We start from the raw sequence: 23,956 nt of genomic DNA on the forward strand, positions 1-23,956 counted from the left end.
TAGCTTGAGAAGTGTAAGCAGAGTTACTGAATTAATCATGGCCACTAAATTTACTTGAAGAAAGCATTCTGTTTGAACATAAAAATAAACAGAATGCTAAGTATATTTACAGATTATAAACTTTCAGGACAAACAACACCATAAATGGCAAAAATAATTTATTTTCATATAAAGAATAGGAATGTTTTATAATTCTTAATAAAAGCTAAACGAGTACATAATGCCAAATTAAGTTTTCAATCAAACAAGGTAATGACTGACATCTTCCACTGGACTTGTCACTTCAAAGATTCTGTGGAAAAAAAAGAGTAACTATGCACATAGTTACAAGTAAAGGATAAAACGTTATTAATCACTCAAAAAGCAATGGGACTGGGTTAGTTACTTTTTCTGTTCATGGAACTTTGAAGTAAATTAGTGATTAACTACTTCAAATATTCAGAAAATGAGTTTTTAAACTGATATGTGCTTAGTTACTTCAAATAAAACAATGAAAGAGTACAAATACAGTGCCCAAAGGTAACAGCATGTAGTACATAAGAATGCCAGTTACATGTCAATTTTTGGTTTTATCTTTAACATAACATTAAAAATATGAAAAAACAATTCAAGTTAGAGGAAAACTGTTATTTCAAACAGGCAGAAATGGTAAATTGTGAGAAATTACACAACCATGAAGTTCAAAAGATCTGCACAAACAATTTACTCAAACAAATGGGTGTTAATTTCTTCAAAGATTCAAGTAACAAACTGCAAACTAATACATAATTATGTTTGTGTAAGAAATCCATATAATAGAATGTGAGCCTTAAGTAATACATGACAATGTTGGTTGATTCAAAGATACTGATAGAATGTAGAACAGAAACTCAAAAATTGAAAAACAATATTTATACTTACAGAAGATCCTCCAGCTAAAAGTGATTTCATAGTTAAAATAAAGTCTTGAAGTTACTAAAGAAATGAAAGTATTGTAAAACCCTGTTAGTACATAGTTCCATTTACTACAGTTCATTAAAATACCACAAAACAAGTTACATTTAGTTTTTCATGATGCAAGGTATTTTATTTCAGGCAAATATGCATGCAAAAATTATATATTTTAGTTATTTCCAAAATAAAAGTTATTTCAATACATTTTCCAATATCTATATATATATTTTTTTTTTACTTTAACTCCATATGCATGAGTTTGGGGTAAAGTATGCAACTTCCAAACTTTTACAGAATGCCATTCAACATGGTATGTATTTGATGTCAGTTATCAATTATTTATTCAAGAAAAAACAAAAGATTAAATCACACACTTATTCATTTCTTGGCTTCAAGGAATGAAACCAAAATTAGCCACACTGGTAGCTACATTTATGGTAAATATTCATTCATTAGTTAGCCAGGCCACATTTTTTATTCACATTCTTTAACAAATATGGTGGTAGGTTTTGTTCTCTAAAAAGTGTTAAGCTTTCTTTCTAATAATGCCACCACCATGAAATTTAGTTTAACAGTTTCTTGTTATGACCCCCATGCAATCAGTATAGCTGTATCAAACATCATTATATTTGCTAATTTCTTAAACTACTATCACATGATACTACATGCTCTATAATTAAGATAATTTCATAAAATTTATGCTGAAAAGTTAATGATAAATAATCAATAATAACCGTACACCTGTATAATTATTTTGAAAACTTGAGCTAGAAATTGCTAATTTAGTTTGCTTGGTCTAACCAATATTTAAGTATCTGCTTGTACTTTTGCCACATGGTTTTTCTACTACAAATCAGCTGTCTTTAATCCAAATAACAAAAACTAAAAACTGTCCACTTGTACTTAGACCAATATGGCCACGACTTTTTGCACAGTCAGACACAAAATATTCATCAAATGCGAGTGGTTTTTGTTTAATAACTTTGCACATGTGACTTATATTTGCACAAAATGAGACTTCCAGTTGTGGGTTGATGAGATATATCCATGTAACAAATTAAAAAAAAAAATCCACCACAGTTAAGTATGTTTTTCTATACTTTTGATGTAAAGTAAAAAAAATAGGAAGAAACTCACTCAAAATTGTAGATTGTCTTGAAATTCTGTACGTGAAGCAAGGGTCCAGTAGAGTACACTTACTGAAAATGTGAGTCTGGATTACCACAGTCAGAGATACAAAGTTTTTTTTGAAACTAATTGCTCTTGTTAATAACACACAATATGACCTGCAGGAGGTTGCAGGAACACATGACACACTGTTGTGTGTTTATAATTATTTTCTCCTATGTTACTGATTTACCCAGATACAGTGTGCAGGGATACTGAAAAAAGTTGTACATATACACTGTGTCAGTTCTAGAGGTTATGCAAATATAAGCAAACTATATAATGGACAAAAGTGTCTTTATGTTTCAAACCATCACCACCTTGCAATCTGACATGTCACAGTTTAAGCCAGACATATATTGTCAATTCACAGATATATTTTGCAAGTAAATACTTCTCCACCTAATCAATTTTTTTTTTGTGTGTACAACACAGATTTGAATATTTTACTACAATCTTGCCATACTTCATGTAGATATCACATTTGCAGTTGTTGTCAAAATTTTTTCTTGAATAGGGTTCTTTCCAGCAGATAAAAGATTGTGCACACTGAGTTACAGATTTTCTAATTACATAACAAAGTATTATGTACCTAAAAGTTCAAGTAATCACAAATTGCAATTCATGTAACTTGATAAATTACATTTTTACTTTAACAGATTTTATATTTCACAGAATTCTGCAAATCTCACTAAAACAAACTGTTTTGCCTACATAGAAATTAGGCAACAAAAATAAATCCCCGGTTTATATTTAATAATTACATATATTGAGTGTTAATTATTGTACAAGTACTGAAGAAACATTATTACAGTGAACTCTACAGCTAGTGTTAACCACATGTCAGGATCAAGGCTTGTCCAAATAAAAAAAATATATAAGCAGAAACTACTTTTGATGTCCACAGTTCCCATAGCTTTTTATAATCTTAAGAACAGCCACATGAAAACACTTAACTAACATGCTTTCCCATCACCAATAAGTTAGCAGAAATAAGGTTAGAATCCCTTTAATCCACGCTGCTACAAATTACATCATTTGACTATATATGTAAAAAACAAGCGATAAGACTAGAAAAAATTACTATAAATACTTAAAACTATCACTCGGTTAGATCTATTTCATGCAATAAGAGAACACCAACTCCCTAATATCACTAATTCCATTTCTTTACATTTAAAGGACCATTTTTCCCTTATCTGTATTTGTAAAGAAATATTTGCCAATTTTGGGTTTCAATATGGTCATATAAACACATGAAGAATACTTCAGTTTTACAGATTTATTTGTTGATCGTGATATTATTACTTACAAGATGACTGAAGAGAAATTTAGATGGACATAGTGGACTGTTGTCATGCAACATCATCTAAACATTTTTCATTCTACATTGGGAACGAAAAACCAGTACAATATTTAGGCAAATCTGATGATGTGACCTAAAATCCTAGTTGCATAAAAATGCTAATTCAGTGATCTGAAATAATTTAAGAAATGTTTAAAATTACTATATTTAGAAATATTTTATGTAGAACTTTAGAACACTTACTACAAAATAATAAACCCAAACTTTGTAATGAAAAATATTTTCTCGGGAGACTATTTACAAATACAGAAATTGTAGGACTTTAATTTCTTTGGGGCATTATATACATTGAACAAATGAACCCCCCTCCCCCATAGGCACCAATTGACCCATTATCTATCTTTATAGAATTTCTTTAATACATTGACAGCAAACAAGTTATAACCTAAGGGTATTCACTACAATGCATTTCTGGTTGAACTATAATTAGTTGACTATAAAATGGTATTTTAGAAAGTACTTAATCTACCTATGTGATTTTAAGTTTTAACAACTTAAACTTGTTTATCCAGTGATGAATTAAAACACTTTCATATTTAATTTGTAGAAGTGGTTCAGATTTTTCAAAGTGTGAAATAAACTGTGCTTATTTTACTTTTCTTAATAACAAGTTATTGTGTAACAATTTATGTGATAAAAATAACTAAAACATATTATTTACACATTTTCTAGGAGAAGGAAAAAATATAACATTTATTAACTGTTAAGAGACAGAAGAGATAAGTATATTAAAGTAATTATAAGTCAGTACAGTGTTGTCCTCTGTTGCCTTGTTTTTCCTCAATTATATAATTATGGAGTTTCACTAAGTACTGACAGTTAAGTATTGTTCATTAAACATTCATATGAAACTATTTATACACAGTTTGTTAAATGTGACAATTCGTTAGTACAGTGTTGTCCTCTAGGTTCTATTGTAAAAAACATATGCAAGTTTTTAAATGTTTTCTGGAGTATTTATCAAATATTGACAGGAATAAAACAAACCATATTATCAAGTTTTATTGATATTGATTAGTTATTGTTTTGTCACTTTCTCTGATTTTTTTTTAGTTCTTTGTGCAGCAAGTCCAATTATTCTTGTCTTTTCCATTTCTCTAACTGCCAGCATTTTCTGTTTCACTAAGTTTTCTCTCTCTCTCTCTCTCTCTCTCTCGTTTCTCTTCTCAGTTCATTGTTCCTTTCCTGGATTATTTTTTCAACCTTGTGTTGAAATTCTTCCATTTTCTTCACTCCTTCATTTTCATTTCCTGTTATCAAAGATTTATTCTGTTTCCACCTGTCTCTCTTCCAATATTACACTTTGTGCTTAAGAGTATTCTATTACTTATACTATTCCAATGTTCTTGTATGCTCAAGTTCCTTTTATTGTGTACTTATTTTTGTTGTGCATTGTTTCTTCAATCTGCATTTAAAATGCTTCTCCTTTCTGTCCTTTCAGTAAATCAACATTTCATCTCTTTATTCATTGTTTAGGTAAATTATTTTCAGTTTAAGCTTTGAAGTTAATACCATTAAATTGCAACTTTACTGTATTCAAATTATCCATAATGGCAAAGTGGACATTTTCATTTTCAGCATTCATTTTCTTTTTCATCTGTTTGTAGCCTGCATCTAACTTCTTTCTTAGCTGTAGTTAGATATTTTCATGTAGACTTGAATAATCACTATGTTCACTAGTTGGGCTTTTAGTTTAACAAGTAACAATCTATCACTTCTTCAAAGACATTTTGCTGTCTTCTCATCAAGCAGTACTGCTGCTCCTTTTGGGGGCTTTCCTGATCTCTCAGAAAGATAACTTTTACCCTGTCACTGTTGAAATCTCCTTCACATATCCACCATAGTTTACAGGATCCCAAAATATTCAACTGGCCATGTAGCATCTCTTTCTTATGCTTCCCAACCTCCCCACCTCAACATTCCATGTTTCAAATGTTGGTTACAATTCCCGTTTCTTTTCTCCTTTAAGAATTTTGTTGGGAAGCCTTTCTTCTTCCTCTGCTAAGCCCAGGTCCCCCAGGCTATAGTGAAATCTTTTATTTCAAAATCATTATTATTGATCTATGCTATAATAGGAGAAGTAATTGAGATGGCTTCACATTGCCTCTTTAACAGATACAACTTAGTCATATCCATGACAACATACACAAGTACATCACTGGAAATAGTTATGGAAGTGCACAGACAATACACATACATACAGGTAATACAATATACACATACATTAATCTTAAAAACGAACTGCGACAAAACAGATTTAAGTTAAAGAGAGCAGTGTACCTTATTTTTATATTAAAATTATCATAAATTTATTAATTGTATGATTGTGAAACGTTTCAAATCTCTTGTATTTTCCCACAGTTTAATCAAGTTGTCTGAGTGCTACTTGACTTTCTGGGTTTGCATGAAAATTAAGACATCCTTAATATTTATGTGGAGACTTCTTACAAGCCAAGACATAGCTATGAAAGTTGCACAGGCTTCTTAAAAATCATTTCACCACATTTACTGCATGTCAGGGATTCCTGCTTGTTATACAATAAATGCCTGACCATCGGTCTTGCACTATCTAATGGATAAGAGAATTTGATTTCACATCTCAGCAATCAGGTGTTATCAACTTTCTGAAAATTTCTAACATCTCTGGTTAAAACAGTCGTAGTGTCCCAGTATGTTTTCACTCTAGTTAGTTCTTTTATCATAATACTGTTCTGTTTTCTGTCAAACTATTGGTGGCTGTTGCAACACAGTACAATTTATAATTCATCTGTAAAGACTAGCTTTCTCTAGTATTGCCAATATAAGCCACTTGGTTTGATTATCCATCCTATGCAGTGGTTTTTGAACAGATAGACATCCACTGAGGCCACTTCATGTTCATGCCTATCTAAATAATTTGTTAATATAAACAGCTCTTCATCACAAGTGGAATGAAGGGCCCTGGTACTGAAATAAATGCTTTGTTCGTATTAGATAACAGCAGATGTGGTAGAGTTTACATATTTTTATACACTCATATTTACTTTTACTCAAAAGTTGTTAATAATTATTACTTCTGGCAAAATCTATACTGGACTGTCATGTATCATAGATACTTAACATTTTTCAAGTGAAGAATTTGAGCATTCTATCTCAATTCTGCCATTTACAGCATTATTTTCACATAGTTTTTTAAATATAGGTAATTTTACTTTATTTTGTCTGACTGAGTAGCCTTCATCATTCAAAACTCTGATGTTTACATTGTTTTTACAAGACAGTTCTATCATGAGTGCATGCACCACACTACTGCTTGGGTAATACCTTCTGGTTATTTGGACAACATGCAAACTGTGACCTATTAAACACAAAATTGTATTTAGTAAAGCTACCTTTTGTAATTGACTGTGTAGTACATGTATCAGTATGTTTACTACCATAACATTTGGACAACATGCAAACTGTGACTTATTAAACACAAAATTGTATTTAGTAAAGCTACCTTTTGTAATTGACTGTGTAGTACATGCATTCATATCAGTATGTTTACTACTCCCATAACATTTGGACAACATGCAAACTGTGACCTATTAAACACAAAATTGTATTTAGTAAAGCTACCTTTTGTAATTGACTGTGTAGTACATGCATTCATATCAGTATGTTTACTACTCCTATAACTATTTCCAATACTATGTACGGGCATGTGTATACACATTTTGTTTTAGGAGGTCATTATCTAAAAACACTAAGTCAGTGTAACTGAATACTTTAAGAAAGTATAATTATTTGTGTATGTTTATACTCAGGACAGAGTAAGACTTGTTTCAGAAAATTATCAACTCAAATTACATGCAGAATAATTACATCACATTTATTTGTAAGGTAATACATTATACTTGTGAAAATGCAGTCAGCGGAAAAAGAAAAACCCTTTTAAGAAGAACATACACTGGAAGGAAAGAGCTGCTCACCATCAGTATGAATATTTATATAAAATACCATGTAAAGTGCCCAAGTATGGAAAGATTAACTCACATCAATGTTGAGTTTCTTAGATGGATAAATGGCAAACAAAGACAACTGAAGCAGAGCAAGCAGACAGCCAATGAAGTTGGGAACCTATAAAACAAAAACATGTGAATATAAAAGTTTCCTGTTATCACTAGACAAGTAGAAGGCAATAAAAAGTATTCAGCCCAGTAAAATGAATAATCTGTATATAAGGAAAATGAGATTTAAAAGTTCATATCAAAACTAAACTCAAATAAAAGTACCAAATTACAAACACAGGTGCATATAAATGTTAAACATATTCTGATGGTATATCAGTAAATGTTCAAAATTTATTATCACCTACACATTAGTTACAAAATTCAGAAAAAAAAAACAATTGTACAATGTGATAAATGTACAATTGCCTTGTTTTTCCTCAATTATATAATTATGGAGTTTCACTAAGTACTGACAGTTAAGTATTGTTCATTAAACATTCATATGAAACTATTTATACACAGTTTGTTAAATGTGACAATTCGTTAATACACAGAAGACTTTTTACATAGTTGATAATTATTCAAAGTTAACTATGCATAACAATATTACTTGATAAGTAGAAACCATAATTCACACTGCTTTCAGTGAAACAGCTACAGTACTAGTTTCTTACGAACCATATCTGTGATGGAAAAAGTGTACAGATACAATTCTTTCTGAAACTTCTATTTCTATAATGTTCAAGAAGATGTTCATACAGTAATCTAAAAAAACTAAGATTTTAGTAGTTTATATCATGTTACAAAATACATAAACAAAAAGTTTCCTTTAGACATTGTTTCAATATTAACATGACAATTTGTTTTGTTACTAATAATACTTTAATCTAGTATTGCAATAATCTTTAATGCCAAAAGAAATAAAAACTGTGGTAAAAAAAATAACAAAATGCAATTAGAGCAAAGATACAGTATAATGCTACAGAATTATGACAATGCAAGAGCTCTTTAAAACAGCACTTGTACTCTTTCACTACCAGGTACCAGCCTGCTCCCTTCATAAACCATTGCAGGTCAATAAAATGCAAATACAATGAAATATGATTGTGCTTTACACATGAAATATTTGACAGATGGATCTGTTTATGTGATATCCTGTAGAATGTCAAGATGGTTGTGATGGACCAGTACAGTCTGCATACTCATGATTATCAAACCACTTTAGAGAACCATATGCAAATGTTTATGAGAAACTTAAGTATTATTAATTATCATTAGTTAGTCAGGTTTAGAAAAAAAATTTTCATAAGTTGTCCAAATTCTTTCATACAGTTATTTTATTGAAAATAGTGTACTCATGCTGAGGATAGGTAATAAACTACCCAACTCCCACTGTTTTATGTAAAAGAACTAAACACTATACAACTGAAAATAATGACATTAAAATCAAGGTAAAAATCATTATCAAAAGTATGAAAAAAAATGTTTAACACATCACAAACAGATACAGAGTTGTATTAGTATGTAATCTTTGACACTATGCACAAATGCCACTATTGACAAAACAGAAGAAATGTAGGTGAAAAGTTAACTGACCTAAGTTTAAATCACTAACTAAATTTCACTTAGGATATTTGGTGTGTTTATGTGTAATATTATTACACTGAGTATTAGAGAACACTGAGAGTTGGACATTTATCTCAATTACTTGCGAGCATGAACTACACAGATTTGTCACAATTTGATTAATCAAAATTACAGTTAAGTTGATTATTGCCAAGAGAATAACTGCACAATCAAAACTAAAGTTTCCAATTATTATTCTAAATACCCAAATAATCAAAATGTTGATTAGTGTCAACAAAATCAGTTAATAAAAAACGTTTTACCACTACAGCTATTCAAGTCTTGTGAGAATATTACATGAGTTGATACACCCCAATGATTAATTATCAGATCCTACTAATCATTCAGGTCTGCAGAAAGGCATATTAAAGCTTTTTCACTTAACAGAAAAGTTACCGTTAGTATGAAACTTAGAGAAAACAAATAATCTTAAGAAAGTAATGCATTTCAGAATATGCTTTATATGTGGCTTAAAAAATGGTTACTTTCAAATAACAAAACAGTATAAGTGTAATTCAAACATTTGTTAATAAAAGGTATTTGAACTCCCTAATACTAATTTCTCTTAGTCTAAAAGAATGTACTTAAATAATGTGATTCAAGATGTATTTAATTCTGTCTGTCTCTGTGTGTGTGTGTGTCTGCCTGTCTGTCTGTGCGTGCATGCGTGTAAATTAAATGAAAAGAAAACTTTATTAATAATATTTTAACTCGTATGTGACCATAACTATGGAGAAGCAATGACCATATCAAAGTTAGTCATTTCAACAGTGAAGTCTTAGTAATGTCTGACTTGTAATAATCTTGGTTTACTGTGTTTACATTTACAATTAACAGACAATTATGTTCAGGATTACAAAAAATTACTTCCATGTAAGTTCAACAGTTAATAATATACGAAGGTAGAGACTTATGTCTTTGTGAAATGCTTGAGGTTGATATGAATAACAAGTCTTACATTGGAAAAATCTAAAGAAAACTGTTACCTATACCTAACAAGAAATCATAATGATAGCATTAGATCATACAAGAGCAAGTTGATGTGCAGTTTGGTAATTTTATCTGCCTTATTTATCATTAATAAATTTAACAAAATTTAATTCAAAAGAATCTATAATCTTATTATACACCTCAATTCACAATTAACAACAATTTTATTAATGCATTTTTTTTCAAGGAAAAGTTAGGCACAACAGATGTGCAAACAATGACATTATTAAATAACAACCAGTTACAGCTTTTAACATATACAGTATTATTTTTCAAAATATTCACTTCCTTTTTTGTTATAAATTATAAGAAATTGAAAGCACACTAACTTATTTATGCCACAATATAAATCTACACAAAACTGACTTAAAACCATAAACTTGGAAAATTGTACTGCAAAATCTTATACCAAGTGCTCTGTGAGATGACAAAAAAAAACTAAACATTTTACTTAGATGCTATAAGGCAGTTTTCAATTTTAAAAGGTATGTAAAAACAATATTTTAAGAATATTTTAATTACAAAAAAGATCTCACCTGAATATATTTGTCATTCAACAAGAAACCATATATAAACCATAAAGATGTTACCACAAAAGTAGAAATTATGATGGGAAATGGCAAGTTTTCAACACTCTTAGTCTTGATAACATCAGCCTAAAAAGAAAACATTGTAATCACACTTAAAATAATATCATTTCCTACTGTTAAGAAACATATAAACATACTTTTATATCATTGTTACTGTTGGAAAACAAAATATCTAAATTTTGGCAGTGCTAAGTGAAATGTATTACGAGTAAATTTTTGCTATTGCTTGCATGTTTAAGTTTAGGTGAAAATTGTATCAACTATCTGTTTGTTTTAGAATTAAGTACAAAGCTACACAACAGGCTGTCTGTGCTCTGCCTACGTGGGTACTGAAACCCAGTTTATAGCAGTGCAAGTCTCTGGACCATGGTAGGGGGGGATCAACCATATCCTTCTAACTACATATTATATTGTATAGTATACATATGTCAATGAATATAATCAGTGCAAGTCTCTGGACCACGGTGGGGGGGATCAACCATATCCTTCTAACTACATATTATATTGTATAGTATACATATGTCAATGAATATAATCATTGCAAGTCTTTGGACCACGGTGGGGGGGATCAACCATATCCTTCTAACTACATATTATATTGTATAGTATACATATGTCAATGAATATAATCATTGCAAGTCTTTGGACCACGGTGGGGGGGATCAACCATATCCTTCTAACTACATATTATATTGTATAGTATACATATGTCAATGAATATAATATTCTTCTGATATTTCTTTACATTTATTTGAGACATCCAAATATGCACTTATACTAAGTAAAACCTACTGATAATGTGACCTTTAATTCTTTACGTACTGTAAATTTATCCAGTAAATAAAACAAACTGTCACACATTTTGATACCAGACAACCTACTGACACATTCATACACACTCTTCAGTCAAAAACTCCAAAATGCTTCCAGACGTTAAATAGAAAGGGAAGACAAGTCAGGTTGAAGATGATGCACAAATGCATAAAAAGAATGTTCACCCCTAAAACACAGCCTACTGAAAATTAATTTGTTGAGCAAAAAATTGTTTAATAAACCATAAAATTTGCATGTGAAAGTTAGATAAACTATTTTTTGGAGATAACTTTAAAGGAAACTAAACAAGAGACACAAAGATTCAGTTGTACAATTGCTAGACTTATTGCCTGGAACTTTTAAGTGAGATTAAACTTTGTGAAATATACAGTGTACATATAACTTTGAGAGAATGTTTTGTAAATGAGACTTGAATGCTAAATGACAGGCTCTTGGAGTGGTGGAGATTAAAAAGTTCATTGAAATTGAAGATTTAACAACTTACCAATGAGGCAAAAGGAGCAGCACAGAACATCAAACTTGCTGCACTAGCCATCAGTCCTGAAGCCTGGATGGCACTACTCACATCTTTAGTGAGGTACATGAGATAGTAAAACAATCCACCCAGAAGAATTCCAGACCCAAGAAACTGTTTGTGCAGTGTACTCTGAGGAAGGATTTAAAAAAAAACAACAAAAAAACCTTACTTGTTTAGTAAGTGTAATTCCAAAAGTAAAATTAGTTACTGTACCACTCAAAAAAAAGTATATAAATGTGCCAAGCCATACAGTACTTAAAATATGCATTAAAACAAAAAGCTATTTCACTGTGACCAACTTTACCTTTTTTCTCAAACTTTAATAAAGCTCCAATAGGAAAATGAACATATTTTGTCTGCTTTCTAATGAAATTGTGTCAGTTTTATGAATACTATTTAGTAGAACACACACTACTCATTATACTTTTGTAAATATCAACTAGTAGAAAACACAAATGAGCCACTTTATTTGAATGATACTGATAAAAAAAATAATTTTTTTCTGTCATTTTTAAACAGTTACTTCTTCCCTTGGAAAAAAAAAAATTAAACATAGTAAGAGCACTAAGATCTGACAAAGTTTCTTCCCACTTCCCAGTTATAACACAGGTCAAGAATCAAATACACAAGCTTCTCTGTCCTTCAGGTTTAGTACTAGGTCAGCCTAAGGACTGAAAAATTACTTTTGTTATTCCATCTATCAAAAGAGGATAAGAGTTGTCCTGGAAATTAAAGGACTTTTAATTTTATTTTTATATGCAAATAAATTCTAGAAAGTCTAATAACATAAGCTTTAAAAAAATCAATTAGTTAAAAATGATATTATAAAAGAGAACACTGGTTTATAATACAAAAGTATTACCTTACTAATCTTTCATTTTCTTTGAGAATATTACTTGTTATCTGGATGAGGGAAAGGGTGTGGACTTAGTGTACTTAGATTTTCAAAAAGCTTTTGGTAAGGTATTACATGAAAGAGTTGCTAAGAAAATAACACTGGTAGAGGTTGTAGAAAGACTAGAAATTGGATTACTAGGCAGTTGGATGAGATTGAGCAAAAAAGTTAGTTATAGCCAAACCCTTCTTACAAGAGTATTTCAGTGTCTAGGGATTTGCTTTTTCCTTTTTCATTAATGACATTTAACTCATAATTTACTAATAAATTTTCCATTATCTTAGAAAACATTACTTAAAATGTTTTTAAATTATACAAGCATTGAAAGTGTAGATTACTTTTAGACATATGCATACAACTTGCTCCTACACATATATTATGATCAAGCACCTATTTGTATTGGTGCAAGTGTAAATGACAGTTTTTGAATTTGATTTCTAGCCTATTATTATATTTTATAGCTATCCTTAGCTGTTCACTGATAAATTAGAAATAAGGCAGATAGTCAACAGCAACCACTATCAACTTTTGGGATACTGTTGCCTAACGAAACAGTGACATTTGACAGTCACTTACAGCACACATACAACACAAAACTGTAAAGAGTATTTCTGTAATAACAGGATTCAAACAATAAAATCTTGGATTCACAGGCAAGAGCTATGTCTAATCCATTTGCAAAAACACTAACAATAGTTTTTAACAATACATCTGTTGGAATAAAATCTAATTTTACAATTTTCTTTATATTATAAGATGTAATACAATAAAGATATATTAACAGTTTCATAGATTTACTTGCCTAATCTGTAATTGCTTAAAATTATGAAGACTTACTCAAACAGAAGTAAATCCCAGTTATGAACACACAAAAATAAAAACTGTACACTCTAAATATGCATACCATTTATCAGTAAATAAAATAATTTTTTTTCTTATCAAACATACCTAGTTGAATATGCAAATTTACCAAAGTTAGTATTTATTTATAATTAAGAGTCATTCAGAAGCACGTACCTTATTTAGAGTGAACGTGTAATACCAAAGAACATAAACAGTCTGAAACACAAGACCAATTGTATTCACAGAAATCACAACAGGGTCTTTCACAAAAAGTCCATAACGAAGCCATAAAACACCACTTGAAAGAACAGCAAAAACATTTATAATGTAGTCATTAACGTTAAAAAAAAACTAGAAATGCATTTCCTAAATTTATATTATGTTAAATTAGTAATAAAATGTAGCTATACACTTGGATTAATCCAGAAAATGTCAGGTATTTACTGAAAATAAAATACCACTTACTAATAAAGATACACCCTTGTGCAAATTAATTGAAACAAATGGTCATTTTACAATATTTTCAGCATGGCAGCCGGTGTAGGCTAGCTGGACCCGCTGATTTCCTTTAGTAGTCATTTTTTTCACATAGACAGCATCATTAGCTGTGTTTTGCAGTACGGTCAATCTATTTTTGGGATATACGATGAAATTTTGAGGAATATTACATCATTCCAATTGCGTTAGAAGGACAAGGAAACCAGTCAAAAAACAACCTCTTACCAACTCAATGAAGAAAAAACGGTATCAATAGGATCTGAAATACAAGAACTGGATGCAAGAACAATGGAGAAAGGTGTTATTCAGTGACAAGACTCATTTCTTTGTACAGGGTCAAAGAAGTCTGCATGTTTGCAGATCTCCAGATGAGAAATTTTGAGAATCTCACATCAATCAGTTTGTAAAACATCCCTTGAAGAAGACGTTTTGGGGCTTTTACAGCTACTATGGCATTGGAGGCTTACATATCGTAGAAGGTATGATGCGAGGACCACAGTACATCAAAGTTTTACAGAGAAGAGTTGTTCCAGAATTGAAAAAGATTTCCAGATGGATCTGGCATTTTTTAGCAATATCTGGCTCTGTGCCACACATTGAAACTTGAAGAATTTTATGACTACAACTCGAATAAAGGTGCTGGACTGGCCTGGAAACTCTCCAGACTTAAATCCTATTGAAAATCTTTGAGTGATTTGTAAAGAAAGACTTTGGGGAAAAGACTGTTCTATGAAAGATAAGCTAATTGAGGCTATAATTGAGGTGTGGTACCGCAATCCAAAAATTAGTAAAGATTGCAGTCAACTCGTGGACTCGATTCCAAGGGAAATTAATGATCTTTTGAAAAATAAAGGCAGTCATATCATGTATTAATTTGCGAGTAATTTTTGGATTCTCAGAAATAAAATGCAAAAAATTTAAAAAATCGTAATTTTCCGTCTTGTTTCAATTAATTTGCACAAGGGTGTATTTGTTAAACAATTATTTTTCTTATCCAATGAACTCAATTCTGTTATGGTTTTACAATTATGAGAAAGGTGCAGATCTCACATGCACTGGTTACACTTAGCAATTACATTAAAATTTTCCTGCAAAGTATTTTCCTATTCCACAAGTTTATACTCTCATACGTATAACAAGTGCTTAATAACATATACAACAATGCTTCAAATTTAAGATGCAGTAAGATGGCTGTTAGCAAATTTAAAAACTGTTAACTCTTAGTTTGCATTGTAAAAACTTAATGTATTTAATTTTTAAAAAAATCACAACTGTTATTCATCAATTATATACTGTTTATTTAAAATTATTTATTAAAAATTATGAACTAAGACCTTTTGTAACATGACATGTATTTAAAGTGATGCTTTATACATATTTATCTGTACATCACTTCATGCTCCAGTACCTTGTTAAAAAGTTAAGAAAAGGCCACATCATAAACATTTCTTGAGCAAACACATGTACTTCAACTTGTTTTTAATACTACACATATAGTTACCCTTATTGTTTGCAGTCATTTTAGTCGTAAGAATCGCATATAATATCAAGAACAAAATATTCACAGTAGGCAAAAAATACATACACATGCAATGAGTAACTTAGTGGTTTCTTATAGAATTGATAAATTATTCATCAATATAAGTGGTAAATGGCTGTTTAATCATAAATATTTAAAGCTATAAAATAATGTCAAATGTTACAAACAAGTTGAAATACATTTATTGGATATACAGTAAACTAAAGATGCTTGAAAATTGTGCTACTTTTATGGTGAAAATTAAACAACTAGAGGTGTTAGTCATGAAATTCAAAAATAGATTCACTACCTTACAATGATGCAAATATTTGGTTTGAAATACACTTAAGTATTTTCAAGATACAATGAATCTTCTATTAGATGTAAGTGCAGTTTTCTCATTTAAAACTCATTCAAGTAGAACAACTTGCATGCATAGCTTATTCAAATTTTGAATAAAACAGACATCTAAACTACTGATAAACTATAAATTTACATACAATGCCCTTACCACAAGACACCTGCTAAAAATGGAAATGGAGATATATCTGCACTGGATCCCTTTTTCCAGATTTTTTTGCAAACAAATCTATAGGAGAAATAAAGCAATGATTACCAGCTTTTAAGTATAAGCTGGTGGGCAAACATTACTGAAATAAAAGTATAAAAATGAATTTATTTTTAACTGGTGTACTAACTATGATCCAACATTTTAATTCCCTTTTATTGTTTATTCCAAATAAAAGGAAAACGATACTACATTAAAATATTTAAATCAACATAAATCACTTCTAACTTAGGACTTTAAATACTACTAAACTTAACAAACTATCATTTTTTAATATTTCAAATCACACTGATGCAGATAATTCAAAATTAAGATATGTAAAATTTAATGGGACCATTGCAGGGCATTCACACACTTTCAACCTGGTGTGTTATGACTTCTTCTATGGAAGGCAAATAAACTGCACTTTCATTAATAGCTTGTGGGTTATAACAACAAATAGTTTGTATGTTAAAAATTAGCTTGCGTCAGTAATCTCTTGATCCCTAATTTATTTTATCCAGTACGTTCCTGTCCAAGACAGACCACAATGAACAGTTGCCTGTTTCAACTATTTGTGAATTTTAAGTACATACTAAATTACAAACATTTATTGAGAGATTAACTACAATGTGATGTCAAATGTGCCATGTTCAAAATATTTATTTTTCAGCCAGAAAAATGTACGTTTACTATCATTCACCTCATTCTAACAAAAATTTCATCTACTTCTTAATCTTTAATAATTCCATGAACATTCAACTGTATATAAAACCTCACTTTAAAAACAAGTTCACCTTCAACCTCCTTGTTAATCTTCTTTAAGGTCTTAAGTGATAAATTTTACCATGACTATATTTCCGAAACACTTTATACATCCAAAATAACATTGCAATTGTTTGATAAAAATGAAGCATTAAACTCTTAATTTATAACTATGAATAGTAGCAAATAGAAGATTAACTTTGAGACAAAGAACCACTTATAATTGTTATTTTGCCTCAACCACAGCACTTAATGAATGGGGAAAATACTGATGTAAATGATGTTATTTTAAGTTCTGAAACTGTAAGAGAGAAGTTGGAAACCTCAAAAATGTTAAATTCTCTAGACCAGACAACTTTTATCCTAGAATTTTAAAGTAACTTAGAGATTTTATTTTTAAATCATTAATATTTTTTATACATCACTTTGTAGTGGAAAAGTATTAGAAGCTTGGAAGTTGATAATGTTAGTTGAATATTTAAAGGAGCTTATGAACAATTGTCAAGACAGTTATAGGCAAGTTAGTCTCACATCAGAAGTTGGAAAGGTTTGGGAGTGTGTGATTAAATATGTATTGTAGAGTCACTTAAAGCAGTTTGATAGTTTCAAAAAACCAACATGGTCTCACTGAGAGAAAATTTTGTTTAATAAATCTTTTGATATTCTTTAAAGGTATTACAAGAGTTGATGAAAGAAATACTGTGGATTTGGTTTACCCTGATTTACATAAAGCATTTTGATAAGGTGCCTCATAAAAAGACTTGTTACAAAAATTAAATCTGTGGGTATGGGGGGAATGTTACTAAATTAGATAGAAACTGGTTGGAAAGTTGAAAACAGAATAGTAACAAATGGTGTTAGATCTGATTGGATCACAGTTACAAGGAGTGCACCTCAGGGCTCTGTGCTTTGTCCTCTACTGTTTAAGACTTATAATAATGATACTGACTCTGGAATGACTAACAAAATTGAGATTTGCAGATGAAATTGTTTTTGGATAGCTAACTGTATCACAAATGCTGTAGATTTACAGGGAAATTTATATCATTTTATGCAAGAGGCCAGTGCATGGCAGATGATGTTTAACTATTCAAAATGTAAGGTGATGTATGTAGGTTTTCACAATTCAAATTATTGTTACTTTAAATAGGAATACATTACATGTTGCAGCTGAATAAAAAAATTTGATGTTGTGAATGAAAAATCACCAACATCATCTCAACGATGTATTATACCTAAAAATAGGGTTAATAAGATTTTGGGTAGCATTTATAAGAATATTAAATACAAGACAAGGGATATTATTGTTTCACACTGTTTATATTACAAGTAAGGCCTCACTTAAAGCACTGTATACAGTTTTGGACTCCCTTCCTAAAGGACACTGAATTGTTGGAGAACTTTCATAGAAGAGCCACTGCCACTAGGATGATACCTGGGATGGTTGGATTGTCCTATGAGCAGAGACTAAAATCTCAGGAGATATGATTGAAGCATTTAAGATTATTAATGGTATTGATGATATACATCCTTCAAACATTTTGCATTTAGCAGTAAAAACAATAGGACAAGGGGTCATAAAATTTGAATTTTTCCAGTATAGGAGTGTTCTACAGTGTAGCCAGTATTACTTTTCAAATGGGGTGATTGGCTTTTTGGAATGAGTTGCTTTCAAGAGTGGTGGAGGCAAAATATTTAAAGTAAAAGATAAAATGAATACATGAGTAATAAGGGTTGGTTATAGCTGGGAGCTCAAAGGAACCTCTTTGATGGGTCCATAAGCACCTTTTTTTACCTTTAAAATTTTATGAACTACTAGTAATGCATTATGAAATAATGATTTATTAAAAATACTGAAATAGAGTTTTACTAGTATTAGCTGTGCAAGAAGGAAAATCTAATCAAGAGTTTAAATTACTGTTTTCATATCATTTTATAGTTGAGTATTTAACATATTTTACTTAATTCTTTAAATTAGCAATTAGTTGTGAATAGCTAGGAATACATCATAACTGTAGTACTTGTGTAATTAAAGGTATAATTAGCAGTTATAAGAGGATTTTTGTGTTAATTTATCTATAAGCTAAAACTGTTTAATTTACAATTTGGCTTAGCATGTATAATTTTAGCTATGATTTAACTTTCAAGCTTAATCAGTTATTGGTTAGTTATAAAACATAATAATCAAGTTATTACACAATCTGAAGACTGGTTAAGACTTAACATCATGATCTGAGAATAAACAAACACCAAATAAAAGTAGTTTAAACAGTAAAGTAGGTATTGAGCATTCATAATTTGTAAGTAGCAAGGATTGGGGTTTATTTGGAATTTAAGGAAGCTGAAAGATTAGTTCAATTTGTATACGTAGTCTATGTGGTGGAAAAATTGGAGGTTATCACAGAGAGAGAGAAGATAATAGACAAAGAGAAGGGTAAACCATGGAAGATGATAGAAAGATGTATACATGAAATTTGCTTTTGCATATGAAGAATACAATGGTTAATGATGACTTTCAGAAAATTCAAAATAGTACTAATAAGATTAATAGTAGTGGATTTAATTATAAGGAATAGATTCTATTAAAATATTCCAACCTTTAATTTGTGCAAATTAGGAACTAGAGAAGAGAAATATATATAAAAAAAAGGGTGAGACAATAAGGATGAGAAGGAAAAACATTAGGTTATTATGTAATTCTATCAGGAATAAAGATTTTGATTCAATTTTTAAAAAACAAATTCCAAATGAATAAGACAAGAATTATCTGTTGTATATTTGGTCAACTGAATTTACTAGAGATACTGAACAAATAGAAACATTTTTAAACCAAATTCTTAAACTTTCAAGATAGACATATTCCTTATAGAAAAACAATGGGTGGTTACAAGTGAAAAAAAAAAACAGGCTGACTCACAAAAGTTATAAATAATAAAATTAAAGGAAAGCATTATAACTATAAAAAATTTGGAGGATCACAGACAATTTAGTAAGTCAAACAAGAAACTAGGAAATAAAAACTATGAAAAAAGATTGGCTGAAAATATAAAATTAATAGAGGTTACAGATATGTACCCAAGGTTTTAGAAAGCACTTGATAAGGAGCTACATACAAAGTTTGTTAAAATTTATCTCTGTGATATATTAGTTAGCTGGAAAGAAAAATAGCTTTATGGAAGAAAGTAAAATGTTCTTATAAATGGGATTTAGTCATGCTGGATTTAGTTACAAAATGAGATACCTCAGGGGTCTTTGTTCTATTTAGTTCATATCAATAAGATGAAAGAATGGCCAAATGAATTATTTAAATTTGTTGATGATAAAGTTTTAGATATTGCTGATCATGAGGAGGATGCTATTAATTTACAAAAGAATTTGGGTTATTTGTTGAATTAGGCAAATAAATGGCACATACCTTTAATTATGATAAGTAGAAGGTAATATCTGTAGGATATCCATTTTGAATTATGAGCATAAATGTGATGGAATAACTTTAACAATGTTATGCGAGAAAAGAATTTGGTATTCTGGTTGATCATCTTAAGTTATCTACTGGTGTTAAAGGTAGGCCCAATAAAATTTCGGGTTGGATCTACAGAAATAATGAATACAAGTCTAAAGAGATTGTAATACCAATCTGTAGTTCACATTTGGAATGCTATGTTCAATCTGTACTATTTATCATAAAAAGGACATTGAACTGTTGGAAAAGATTGAAAGTGTGGCAACTAGGACAATATTTGGGATTGAAAGTTGTTATACAGGAATAAATTAAGACTTCTGAACTTGTTTTCTCTTTAAAAAAGATAAGTTAAAGGGGATCTGACTGAGGCCTTTAAGATTGTAAATGTAATCAAGTGTTGATGCATCATATATTTTTCTATATTTAAACTGTGATAATAGCAAGACTATGCAACACATTAATTTGGCCAAGTAGGAGTCACCTTCAATTCAGAGTGCTTTATTATTCAAACAGGATTATTAGCCTTTAGAATGGATTACATTCAGATGTAGTATACGAATTTAGTTTAAGGTGTTTAAGAGAAGGCTTGATAAATTTTTGAATGATAATGACTGGCTTTTAGTATTTTATTTTTACAGTAAATGGAACCACCTAGATAGCCAACATACCCTTTATTAACCTCAAAACTGATGTATGTATGTATGTATGTAAATTCAGAAAAAGTTATACAAACTATTGTACGTTATTTAAAGTTCTGTCATTTCTGCATGCACCCACAAAATTCCTAAAAAAAAAGGAATTATGAACCATTAGGAATCACATGATGCATGCTAAAATTTTTCTAGTAAAATAAATGTCGTAACAATATTTTTTTCTTTAAAAGTATTTGTACCAGTTACTGATCAATTAGTTGCTACATTTGCAACTAACTAGAATTTTATAAAGTATTTAATTTTTAGATATTTTGTCATTAGAGTTTACTTAATGAATTAGTGTTTGCTAGTATTGCATTATATAAAAACATATTATAATCTAGACATTACTGCATTTACACTTCATAAAGAATTTCAACATTTTCACTGTAATTTTAACGTCCTAAAAATAATGTTAAATAATGTATCCTTTACAATGTTTAGATAACTTTCTACTGATGCGAGATCAAGGTTATATTTAATATAACACCTATTATAAATTTTGTATGAAAACTTAATCCAGTTAAGTAGAAATTCACATATATTATGCACTTTTTAAACTTCAATGATACTTTTCTAGAAATGATATAAATTACAAAGATAATGGTATATACTACAAAGTTACTGTTAAAAAAAAAAAGAAATACTCAACAAACGTAACACAAAGTGGAGCCTCATCAAAACACTAACAAAACGTAACACAAACTTCAGAAAAACAACACATATACAGCAACAGGATACACTTATACTTTAATACTTATACTTCTTTTATTCTTTAATTTAAATTTAGGCTAACTTAATTATTTTACACACTTATCTTCATTTTCAATAACTTTATAACTCACCACACTAGTTTAAAATTAATAGAATGATTACCGAAAACAATACTTACGCTCCACTGAAAAAACTTGCGACAGTACATACAGTTGCAGCATTTCCAAAAAATACTTTAAGGTCCATTCTTTACCTTCCCTCTGTTTGGTCCCAAAACTCTTTATCAGCGGATTACTCAATTTGTGTATTACGAACTAGCGCTGACAGTATAGCTTTATTATTATTATAACTTATAAAGACAAATCAGTTCAGCCACTATGACAGTATTAAAATCTGCAAATTAAGGCGCCGATTGGGAAATTTGAAGATGAACTTGTGTTTGATTTTTCAAATAACATAGGTTACCCAAACCTTTCGCCAGTATGTTAACATAGATTATGTCCAATTGCATACGTACGCTCTTAAAATTATAAAAGACCAAACCAATTCTTGGATCAGAAATTAAAACAAATTAATTCGATACGTCAATAACACGTACATCTATATTACACAACTCTATTTCCGCACCTTACAATACACGTATGAATAAACATACCTTCCAACTTAAAACGTCTTTAGCCACCTGCAATATTGGCAATAAATGTTATATTTTATTTCAGAAAAGGAAATGTAAAAATGTTATTACTCACTTATTAAGTAAACGAAGAAAGGAATGCTATTTCTTTAAACTTTTTGATACAAGCAAGCTGAAAGATCAATTTAACATTTTCACATTTAAGAATTGTAGGCTTATAATATACTCATTTTATTTTTATAAAACTTACCAAATAACAAAATATATCATTTTCAATAATTTATTATTAGGTTGAGGAATAATTCGTGAGCGTTTTTAAATAATTTCATTCAAGCATTACATGCAAGACTATACAATACTTCAATGCATGAACACATTACACCCAAAACATTTATTATGATACTTTATTTCATGTAATACCTAGGTATATAGTATGCATTGTTTTAAACGAAATTGGAAGAAATTAAATGCGAAAAGCAGATGGTGTCGAAAATGCTCGATTTTGTCCACTTGACATTCCATTTAATGAGCTGAAAATGAAAGCAAAAATTAAAGACATATGAAAATCAAACACACCATCTATTAGAGCAAAAAATTATCTACCAAATGACATGAAATATTTTGCGAAAGCGTTTCATTTATGAATATTTTTTTAACTTGAAAAAACGCTCACGAATTATTCCTCAACCCAATAGTATCATATCGAAAAGTTCTTGTAAATTAAATCCCACAAAATTTCTACAAGGTAACTTCACGTAGTAACTGGCTTTTTCTTTAACAAAACCAGGTATTCTCAATTTTAAAAACATCAAAAACGTTTATTTTTCTTTTTTCCAAATAAACTATTTTTACATAGATTTAATTTGTAGTAAACAGCTTAAAATGCATTTATTTTATTTTAACTAATCAAAATCCCTTAGACATATTATCAGGTTTTCATAATATCATACATCACACAATATACATATTAAAAGACACCGTTAATTTTTTTTGCTTTGTGCCATAAAGCACTAAATCAACCAACCAACCAACCTTCGTTAAAACCATTCGCGTAAAGTCTTGATTACTCTAAGTTCTGCCTGGCATGGCAAGGTGGTTAAGTTACTCGACTCGTAATCTAAGGGTCGCGTGTTCGAATCCCCGTCACACCAAACGTGCTCTCTTTTAGTACCCTTTAAGTCGTAGATGCGTTATAATGTGACAGTCAATCCTACTACTCGTTGTCAAAAGAGTAGCCCAAGAAATGGCGGTGAGTGGTGCTGACTATCTGCCTTTCCTCTAGTTTTACACTGCTAAATTAGGGACGGCTAGAGCAGATAGCTCTCTTGTAGCTTTGTGCGAAATGAAAAAAAACAAAACCAACCTACCATTAAAGGACAACGATCTTGT

At 30.0% G+C, this 23,956-nt stretch overlaps 1 protein-coding gene across 10 annotated transcripts; it reads right to left on the reverse strand.

Annotated features, from left to right (window-relative positions):
• Nucleotides 1-141: 141 nt before the first annotated feature.
• Nucleotides 142-22,603, reverse strand: LOC143233825 (sugar transporter SWEET1-like). Of its 10 annotated transcripts, none has more exons than XM_076470542.1 (10): nt 22,112-22,455; nt 21,269-21,311; nt 16,253-16,341; nt 13,910-14,033; nt 11,965-12,126; nt 10,593-10,712; nt 7,484-7,567; nt 3,413-3,485; nt 901-954; nt 142-292 (listed from the first exon to the last, which is right to left on the reverse strand). In XM_076470542.1, the coding sequence occupies exons 1-8, from the start codon at nt 22,177-22,179 to the stop codon at nt 3,456-3,458; spliced, it is 720 nt and encodes a 239-aa protein (XP_076326657.1). In that variant the 5' UTR covers nt 22,180-22,455; the 3' UTR covers nt 142-292; nt 901-954; nt 3,413-3,455. The 10 variants fall into 10 exon arrangements, with proteins under 10 accessions (XP_076326657.1, XP_076326658.1, XP_076326659.1 ...); XM_076470543.1 differs by having other exon boundaries at nt 142-312; XM_076470544.1 differs by having other exon boundaries at nt 3,413-3,577.
• Nucleotides 22,604-23,956: the final 1,353 nt, after the last annotated feature.

Source organism: Tachypleus tridentatus, chromosome 12 (assembly GCF_004210375.1).
Source record: "Tachypleus tridentatus isolate NWPU-2018 chromosome 12, ASM421037v1, whole genome shotgun sequence".
Lineage (NCBI taxonomy): Eukaryota > Metazoa > Arthropoda > Merostomata > Xiphosura > Limulidae > Tachypleus > Tachypleus tridentatus.

Coding starts and splice junctions, on each gene's coding strand:
- LOC143233825 (XM_076470542.1), bottom strand. CDS start 22,179: ATGGACCTTAAAGTATTTTTTGGAAATGCTGCAACTGTATGTACTGTC. Junction 16,342..21,268: donor ATGACAGAACTTTAAATAAC/GTACAATAGTTT, acceptor TTTCTCCTATAG/ATTTGTTTGCAAAAAAATCT. Junction 14,034..16,252: donor TGTCTTGTGGTAAGGGCATT/GTATGTAAATTT, acceptor TGTTCTTTCAAG/TGGTGTTTTATGGCTTCGTT.